Below are 10,242 nucleotides of genomic sequence, written 5' to 3'. Positions count from 1 at the left end.
TTGGTCAAAAGTTACGGTCCAAATGGGTTTATTGCGTGATTGATGCTGTATTATTGCCGTTCCCAGATTTAACCAAAAAGTTCCCATTTTCTGAATCTGAAAGATTTATTTGTCCCTCAGTTCTTTCTTCTGTTAGCAGCATAGACTTGCTTCTCTGCAAACTGATGTTATTTCAGAACTCAAATAAATACTTAAAAGACCTTGGCTTTCCCCTGGACATGTTTTTATTTAATAGGAATAATTTCCCAAACAGAAGCCGCGGACGCACCTGTATTCCAGGAAAGGGCGTGACTTCGGAACCGGTGGCGATGAGGATGTTCTTGGTGTTGATGACTTGCTCGCTGCCATCATCCACTGTGGCCGTCACCTGGTTCTTGCCAGTCACTCTGCCGAAACCGTTGACGTGGGTCACCTGACACAAAAAAACAGGTCGCAGTGTTTGTGGAAATGGCTAAACGCAGACCGTCAAAAAAAAAGAAAGACAAGAGGTCTCACTTTGTTCTGTTTGAAGAGATGTGCGATGCCGCCGGTGAGCGCTTTGACCGCCCCACTTTTCTGGCCCATCATCTTCTCCAGGTTGAGCGAGATCCCCGAGACTGAAACGAAACACGGCGTCACTTGAGCCTGCACAAAATACCCAGCATGCCCTCTGCCCTGATGCAAGTGACCTACTTTCAATGCCTCTGCTCTCAAAGTCTTTGCCGTGGGCCTGGTGGTACAGGTAGGAGTTGTTCAGCAGAGCCTGCGCACGTTGAGCAAACGTCACGCGTCATGTGATGTTATTAGCAAAAATAATACAAGCAGTAATAGAAAACGCTTACTTTGGAGGGGATGCAGCCGACATTCAAGCAGGTTCCGCCCAGTGTGGGGTTCTTCTCCACACAAACTGTCTGTGAAGACACAAAATTAGACAAAAGAAGCAGGCTTTGCTACACATCGTAAAATAGAGTTTTGTTAACAACCTGCCAGTCTGTTACATTTCATCTTTATTCTATGAACATGCTTAACTAGCATGGCGCTAAAATGTAATGTTAACATGTAGCTCACATTGCTAACGCTTGTATCTTCCTGTCCCACTCTCTTATGTTACGTTCCTGTATGGCAAGAAAATAGAAAATTGACGCCCCCAAAGCTTTTCATTTGGCCCAACGAAGCTTGATGAAACCATTAAAACTAAGGCGAGTCATGTATGCAGTACTCCGGTCACCCTGCAGGGGGCGGCAGCAAGTCACATGTGTCACAATGAAGCAGCTGTGGGGTGAGTCGAAGAAGACTACTAATTCAACCCGGGAAAAAAATCCAAATTAATTGCTTGAATCGGAACATTTAACGATTGGACAACAAAGTATTAATTTTTTACTTTGGCGATCAAAGCTCATTTAATACATGTAGCGCTAAATTTGACCAGTAGAGGGAAAAAATGCTACACTTTTGGTTTAATTGTGATGAGCCACATTCATTGCGTGCAATGTTTGACGTAGATCAGTGGTTCTCAACCTTTTTTCAGTGATGTACCCCCCTGTGAGCATTTTTTTAATTCAAGTACCCCCTAATCAGAGCAAAGCATTTTTGGTTGAAAAAAAGAGACAAATAAGTAAAATACAGCACTATATCAACAGTTTCTGATTTAATAAATTGTATAACAGTTCAAAATATTGCTTATTTGTATGGATCTTTCTTGAACTATTTGGAAAAAAATATATAAAAATGACTAAAAACTTTTTGAAAAATAAACAAGTGATTCAATTATAAATAAAGATTTTTACACATAGAAGTAATCATCAACTTAAAGTGCCCTCTTTGGCGATTGTAAAAGAGATTCATGAACTTAATTCTAAACATTTCTTCACACAAAAAAAAAATCTTTAACATCAATAATTATGGAACATGTCAACAAAAAAATGTAGCTGTCAACACTGAAAATTGCATTGTTGCATTTCTTTTCACAGTTTATGAACTTACATTCATATTTTCTTGAAGTGTTATTCAATAAATATATTTATAAAAGATTTTTGAATTGTTGCTATTTTAAGAATATTTTTAAAAAATCTCACTAACCCCTTGGCATACCTTCAAGTACCCTCAGGGGTACGCGTACCCCCATTTGAGAACCACTGACGGAGATAATTTTTAATTTCTATATGCGTAAACATCTGTAGTTTACCGTGTGAATATATTAACACGAAACCTATTTTATTTATGTAAAATACACAAAACTTTTGACATTTTTACTTTATGTTTATATTTGCAGTCTTACGGACCTAACTTGAGGAAGAAGTGTAAAGAAATAAAACCTAGGGAAGAGAAATAATTCAAAAGAAGAACACATCAATCTTCAACTAAACTTCTGGAGCTTCTGTTTCTTCGTGCTGCTAACTATCTGTCTAGCGGCACACGCTGGAAACGAGTAGCCAGCAGAAAATGTGTTGACAGTGCATTCTGCGAGACTATGTGTTTACTTGGTAAATAAGTGGGGGTGGCGCGGTTGGGAGAGTGGCCGTGCCAGCGACCTGAGGGTTCCTGGTTCAATCTCCACCGTCTACCAACCTCGTTGTGTCCTTGAGCAAGACACTTCACCCCTTGCTCCTGATGGGTCGTGGTTAGGGCCTTGCATGTCAGCTCCCGCTATCAGTGTGTGAATGTGTGTGTTAATGGATGAATGTGGAAATAGCGCTTTAAGTACCTTGAAGGTAGAAAAGCGCCACACAAGTATAACCCATTTACATTTATAAGTAAATGCATTCGCAAAGGGGGCACTTTCTGCCGAAACATCCAGATTTTGACGTCCGGCCCCGAGCCCTTAGGCTCTTGAAACTGCGGTCCTCTTCCTTATATAGTTAAATAGCCCTGCTGTGTGCGATACGTGACATCTATTGCGTGATACAAGTGCACAGTTACAATCTATATGCCAAAAGTACACATTAGCGCCCCCTGGGGACGCGCACACTATCAATGACAAACAAAGCTCATTAGCATTAAAGCGACACACACGTTAGGGCTTACTGAAACTGGTTAAAGTGTAGCATCAAGGCTAACACACTATGGTGTCCTTAATTAACACTTATTACACTACCACGTGGCACAAGCAGGTCTGGATTAGGTTTTGCCTCATCCCTCACTAAAAGCGTGGGTGAAGAACTCCCGTCCAAAGGCAAAACTGATAATAATTTTGGAGTTCCAAGGTGATATGCTTTAGATTAGTGTATGCGATATTGTAATTTGTTCCGTAAGTAAGCTGTTACGCGCATGGCAGGACCTAGCAACTACCACATAACCACGTAGATACAACAGAAAAACCTAGTATCTCAAGGGACCAATCGAAGCTTCTTTGTCAGTCGCCTTATTGTCTTTAATGAGACATTTGCACGAATGGGGGCCGACGGTCAACCTGATTATGTGATATTATGGCACGAGGGGATATTTGGAAGATTGGCCCAGGACGTTGCAAGCACCTTCATTAAATGTATTGTTCTTGATTCTTCCCCTTGCATACTCTTTTGGGCAGATAACTGTGGAGGTCAAAATAAAAACTGGACGCTGTACACAGCTCTTGCCCAATGTGCAAACGCAGAATGGGGCCCACCCGAGATTGTGATAAAATATCTGGAGAAAGGGCACACGTTGATGAGAGCAGATTCAATCAATCAAATGAAAGCTCAAGAAAACATCTATACGTTTGATGACTTTGTAGAGCTTTGTAAGACAGCATCAAGATAGATTGGTTTTCTTTTATTTTCTCAAAATCAGCTAGAAGTGAGTTACTAGTTTTTGCCTTTGGACGGGAGAGCATGCACTACCAACCTGATGGGGCTGAAAGAGAAAAAGATGGTACCTAGTGGTTGTTTGAGCACACTGCAGCAAGTCATGGGTATATTACCCAACCCCCACTCATTAATGCTTCCGCCACACGCAGGATTCGCACAGGAATGAGGCACAAATTCATCCAGACCCACAGCCCTTTTAATATTTGCCATCATATACCGCTTCTCACACATTGTAAATATGACTGTCCCAACCAAGTGGGACGCAACTTACAGTGAAGCCGAGCTGTGCTGCCTTGATGGCGGCGACGTAGCCGCCGGGACCGGAACCGACCACCGTGACATCTGCCTCGACTGCAGACACAAAAAAACACGTGTCCGAGGTGAAAAGACAGGTGGTATTTGTTACACTTTGGACAGCAGAGCACAAGCGATTGTGTTATCTTACTTGCTGCTTTGTCGGCGTATGTGCGGACGGAGAGCCCTCCAGCTCCGTGCAGCTTGCAGGGGAGGTGATTACTCCGCTGTGACGCGAAAAAACAACAATATTATTATCACCATAAAAAGGTACTACACTCAAGTGTCAGTTACATACGCAATTGATGTGTCCTGGAAGGTCTGGTCCAAATACAATAATAATAATAATAATAATAGATTAGATTTATATCGCGCTTTTCTATTGTTAGATACTCAAAGCGCTCACAGAGAGGTGGGAACCCATCATTCATTCACACCTGGTGGTGGTAAGCTACATCTGTGGCCACAGCTGCCCTGGGGTAGACTGACGGAAGCGTGGCTGCCAGTTTGCACCTACGGCCCCTCCGACCACCACCAATAATTTATTCATCATTCATTCACCAGTGTGAGCGGCACCGGACGGCAAAGGGTGAAGTGTCCTGCCCAAGGACACAACGGCAGCGATTTGGATGTCAATAGGTGGGAAGCGAACTTGTAACCCTCAGGTTTCTGGAACGACCGCTCTACCCACTACGCCATGCCGCCCCAAAACAAAACTCCATTTATTATTTCCTTATTTTTGATAGCATTGACTGAACATGAAGACTTTTCATTTTCAGAAATAACAAAAGCTTTTTTTTTTTAAAAACTGCACTGAAATATTTAAATTTGATTAAAACATGTTTGCAATATGTTCAATGTTAATACAAATGTCTGTTATTTATTTTTGTACAGAATTTCATTCTGACAAAGAAACACATATATTAGGGGTGGGCGATATGCACGAAAAAGTATATCTCGATATATTTTGACTTAAACTCAATATTCGATATATTTTTCAGTGAAAGTATACACAAAGATTATCATTTTTGAGCGATATTCAGTGAAATTGAAGTGAATGACAACTGTACTGTAAACAGTCAATGGCACTTTTATAAACCCAGTTAGTCAAGATAGGTATTAAAATAAACTGTTTGAGTAGTACAGAATTACATAACATATATAGAATACAAAAACATTATTTATACATACAAAAAATTATATAGCTGTGCAAATAATACTAAATGTATCAAACTCAGAATAAAAAAAATACATTTGCAGGCAGGCACTTTGTGATTTCCCTTTCTGGTTTTATGACCCGCCCTATCTTGCCTCAGATTGGTCGTTCCCTAACCAATCGTGACTTATAGTAAACAACCGGTATTTTTATAGACGACTGCAACATAGAAATGTTAGTAAACATTATTATGCTCCAGGCAAAAAAAAAAAATTCTAGGTGTTTAAGGCACGTCCAACCGGTAGAAGGCCACGGGGAAGACCCAGGACACGTTGGGAAGACTATGTCTCCCGGCTAGCTTGGGAATGCCAAGGGATCCCCCGGGAAGAGCTGGACGAAGTGGCTGGGGAGAGGAAAGTCTGGGCTTCCCTGCTTAGGCTGCTGCCCCCGCAACCCAACCTCGGATAAGCGGAGGAAGATGATGAATGGATAAATGTCGATTTATGAAGTAAGGCCTACATTTTCTATATGGCTTAAAGGTTTACATACATCAATCAAATCTTGGAGGATGATTATGAGTACAAAAGCTCTTAAATTGACATCTTTGTTAAAAACATTTAAAAGGGATTTAGTTAGCCCTTTTTGTCTTTTGTTTTTGTTCCATATTATTTATCAATATTTAATACTCTCAGTATCTGCTTTTGTTTACTTTCCTTGATGTTGAAAATGCCTTGACTTTTGTGTGAATTATAAATGTCTGTTTGTTATTCAATAAAAATAAAAAAAATACAAATAAAATGAAATACTCACTTCCAGTAAATTAATCCTGTCTCGGAACCAGCCAATGAGATGCTTTGGTCTTAAACTACCGGAAGTGGGTATAGAGTTTTGAGGCAACGAATATTTAAAGGCCTACTGAAACCCACTACTACCCACCACGCAGTCTGATAGTTTATATATCAATGATGAAATATTAACATTGCAACACATGCCAATACGGCCTTTTTAGTTTACTAAATTGCAATTTTAAATTTTGCGCGTAGTATCCTGTTGAAAACGTCAGTATGACGCGTGCGTGTGACGTCTCGGATTGTAGCAGACATATTTTTCCAGCCAGATCCCAGCTATAAGTAGTCTACTTTAATCGGATAATTACACAGTATTCTGGACATCTGTGTTGCTGAATCTTTTGCAATTTGTTTAATTAATAATGGAGACGTCAAAGAAGAAAGATGTAGGTGGGAAGCGGTGTATTGCAGCTGCTTTTAGCAACACAAACACAGCCGGTGTTTCCTTGTTTACATTCCCGAAGTTGAAGCTTTACTATGAAACAGAGCGGTCAAGCGAACACGGTTCCCGACCACATGTCAACCGGCAGGTTTCGGTGAGAAAATTGCGGTAATAAGTCGGCTCTTACCGTAGACATGAGCGGAGCTTGCGTCCTCCTGCAGCTGCGGACTCTCTTACCTCCTCCCACCGGAGACACTGGCGGTCACCACACCCGTGGCCACACCCCTCCGACTTTTAGGTACGACAGTATAATCTGACTACAACACTAGTAACACAATAAGCAGATAAGGGATTTTCCAGAATTATCCTAGTAAATTTGTCTAATAACATCTGAATCGCTCCCACTGCCTTCGCCTTTATCTTTTTATTTTTTTTGTAGTCCTTCACTTTCACTGTCCTCATCCACAAATATTTCATCCTCACTCAAATTAATGGTGAAATCGTCGTTTTCTCGGTCCGAATCGCTCTCGCTGCTGGTGGCCATGATTGTAAACAATGTGAGGAGCCTTCAGGGTTTCCCACACATTCACTTAGTGGTGGCGGCCCGCCACGAAAGAATTACAGCCACCAAAAAAATATATATAAATAAAAAAAATACATTTTTTTTTTTTTTTTTCAGCTTTTGACTTGCTCGACCGCTCATAAAAGCAATGGGACTCTGTCTGTGAATGGAGCTTCCATCCATCTATCCATTTTCTACCGCTTATTCCCTTTTGGGGTCACTGGCGCCTATCTCAGCTACAATCGGGCCGAAGGCGGGGTACACCCTGGACAAGTCGCCACCTCATCGCAGTGAATGGAGCTTGTAGTTACATATTATATCAATATGTAAATATTATATAAATATGTACATAAAGTGTTGTAATTATATTCCAACCCCGCGTTTTTGTAGGTCATCGCCGCCGCCACCGCTGCCCCCCCACGACCCCCGACCACACCACCACAAAAAGATGCCTGACCTGTGGGAAACACTGGCCCTACAACCTGTGACATCACACGCACATCGTCTGCTACTTCCGGTACAGGCAAGGCTTTTATATGAGCGACCAAAAGTTGCGAACTTTAACGTTGATGTTCTATACTAAATCCTTTGAGCTAAAATATGGCAATATCGCGAAATGATCAAGTATGACACATAGAATGGACCTGCTATCCCCGTTTGAATAAGAAAATCTCATTTCAGTAATGTCTTTACAAACTTTAAAATCTCATTAAAACACTATTAAAACAATAAGCACAAAAAGGATTTTCCAGGATTAACCTAGTAAATCTGAATCACTCCCACTGCCCTCGCCTTTATCTTTTAATTTATTTCTAGTCCTTCACTCTCACTATCCTCATCTACAAATCTTTCATCCTCGCTCAAATCGTCGTTTTCTCGGTCCGAATCGCTCTCGCTGCTGGTGGCCATGATTGTAAACAATGTGAGGCTGTGAGGAGCCCTACAACCCGTGAGGTCACACGCACATCATCTGCTACTTCCGGTACAGGCAAGGCTTTTATATGAGCGACCAAAAGTTGCAAACTTTAACGTCGATGTTCTCTACTAAATCCTTTCAGCAAAAATAAAGCAGTTTCGCGAAATGATCAAGTATGACACATAGAATGGACCTGCTATCCCCGTTTAAATAAGAACATCTCATTTCAGTAGGCCTTTAAGCAAAATATTATTGTGTGTAATAATCACTGACATAAATTCAGCGTCCGAAAAAATCTTTCTCTCAAATTAACCTGCGACATTATTTGGTAACACCCACTTAGGTAACCTTTGCGAGGCTATACTAACCAGCTAGGATAACTAGCTGTCATCGGAGTTATGTTGGATTACTTGTAGTGTAAAACTTTCAGATATTAATTCAATATTATTGTCTTCCAACAACAATACTTGCAAACATTTGAAGGCATTTGGGGCGGTACAATGGAAAACATTTAAAAAATACACGTCAACTTTAGGAAGTTATATACGCGACATTTAGACACTGTCACCATGCCGTATAAAGCCAAACATAATTATAAATAACATAATGATAAAAATAACACACAATAAAGTCGATATTTTGTTCGCCGCCGTGGTAAAAGCTAAAAGCGTGTTTTCGTAGCGGACTCCGGTGTTATTAGCACGTATGCTAAGTGCGACAATATCAAACAAGCAGCGACCAGGCCGTCTTCACTTTACAAAGCCGACATTAAGTGTAAGCCGATCGGGCCGGTTGGTTGACTTCTTACCGTGGCGAGAGATCGATATAAATGTGTCCAGCTCTGCATTTTTGCTGTTTGCTCGTCACGTCGACGTTATAACCTCAAGCAGGCCGGGCAGCCAAGGACTCCTGACAGCGCGGCGCCCGAATATGACGTCACAGCGCAACCGCCTCACTTCCATGCCGCTTGTCCCACTATTGCAAAAGTTCTGACAACTATAAGAAGGCGATGTGAGTGAAATTATATTTTCCAGGCACAATTTAAAGGCCTACTGAAATGACATTTTCTTATTCGGGGATAGCAGGTCCATTCTATGTGTCATACTTGATCATTTCGCGATATTGCCATATTTTTGCTAAAAGGATTTAGTAGAGAACATCCACGATAAAGTACGCAACTTTTGGTCGCTTATAAAAAAAGCCTTGCCTGTACCGGAAGTAGCAGACGATGTGCGCGTGACGTCACGGGTTGTGGAGGTCCTCACATCTGAACATTGTTTACAATCATGGCCACCAGCAGCGAGAGCGATTCGGAACGAGAAAGCGACGATTTCCCCATTAGTTTTACGCAAGGATGAAAGATTTGTGGATGAGGAAAGTGACAGTAAAGGACTAGAAGAGAAAAAAAAGACTATACAGATGTTATTAGACACATTTACGAGGATAATTCTGGAAAATCCCTTATCTGCTTATTGTGTTACTAGTTTTGTAGTGAGATTATATAGTTGTACCTGAAAGTAGGAGGGGTGTGGCCACGGGTGTGGTGACCGCCAGTGTCTCTGAGGGAAGCCACGTTTCTCGACGAGGCGAAGCGAAGGCTGCCAGTTGGGCCGGGCTGAACTTTTTTTCCCCCTCCTCCACGGTGGAGGCATCCCACGTTCGGGGGCGGCCGGATGAAGGAGGCAAGAGAGTCCGCAGCTGCCTCTTTCACAGGTGCACGAGGAACGACGCAAGCTCCGCTCATGTCTACGGTAAGAGCCGACTTATTACCACAATTTTCTCACCGAAACCTGACAGCGCGGCGCCCGAATATGACGTCACGGCGCAACCGCCTCACTTCCATACCGCTTGTCCCACTATTACCAAAGTTCTGACAACTATAAGAAGGCAATGTAAGTGAAATTATATTTTCCAGGCACAATTTAAAGGCAGACTGAAATGAGATGTTCTTATTTAAACGGGGATAGCAGGTCCATTCTATGTGTCATACTTGATCATTTTGCGATATAGCCACATTTTTGCTGAAATGATTTAGTAGATAACATCGACGATAATGTACGCAACTTTTGGTCTCTAATAAAAAAGCCTTGCCTGTACCGGAAGTAGCAGACGATGTGCGCGTGACGTCACGGGTTGTGGAGCTCCTCACATCCTCACGTTGTTTACAATCATGGCCACCAGCAGCGAAAGCGATTCGGGCTGAGAAAGCGACAATTTCGCCATTAATTTGAGCGAGGATGAAAGATTCGTGGATGAGGAAAGTGACAGTGAAGGACTAGAAGAAAAAAAAAGACTATACAGTGGGAGCGATTCAGATGTT

General features: G+C 41.8%; 1 protein-coding gene across 1 annotated transcript in view; it reads right to left on the bottom strand.

Annotated features, from left to right (window-relative positions):
- Window positions 1–8,889, bottom strand: part of dldh (dihydrolipoamide dehydrogenase) — a 15,816-nt gene extending 6,927 nt beyond the window's left edge. Inside the window, exons 1-7 of the mRNA XM_061894386.1 lie at window positions 8,731–8,889; window positions 4,210–4,285; window positions 4,038–4,115; window positions 822–892; window positions 673–742; window positions 496–596; window positions 269–412 (exon numbers count right to left, since the gene is read on the bottom strand). Of these exons, the coding sequence (XP_061750370.1) occupies window positions 269–412; window positions 496–596; window positions 673–742; window positions 822–892; window positions 4,038–4,115; window positions 4,210–4,285; window positions 8,731–8,769 (579 nt within the window). The 5' untranslated portion in view covers window positions 8,770–8,889. The remainder of the gene's footprint in view (window positions 1–268; window positions 413–495; window positions 597–672; window positions 743–821; window positions 893–4,037; window positions 4,116–4,209; window positions 4,286–8,730) is intronic.
- Between the last annotated feature and the right edge of the window lie 1,353 nt (window positions 8,890–10,242).

This window comes from Nerophis ophidion, linkage group LG03, assembly GCF_033978795.1.
Source record: "Nerophis ophidion isolate RoL-2023_Sa linkage group LG03, RoL_Noph_v1.0, whole genome shotgun sequence".
Classification (NCBI taxonomy): domain Eukaryota; kingdom Metazoa; phylum Chordata; class Actinopteri; order Syngnathiformes; family Syngnathidae; genus Nerophis; species Nerophis ophidion.
Note: the sequence above shows the minus strand (reverse complement) of the source record. Positions and strands in the feature narration are given on the sequence as shown.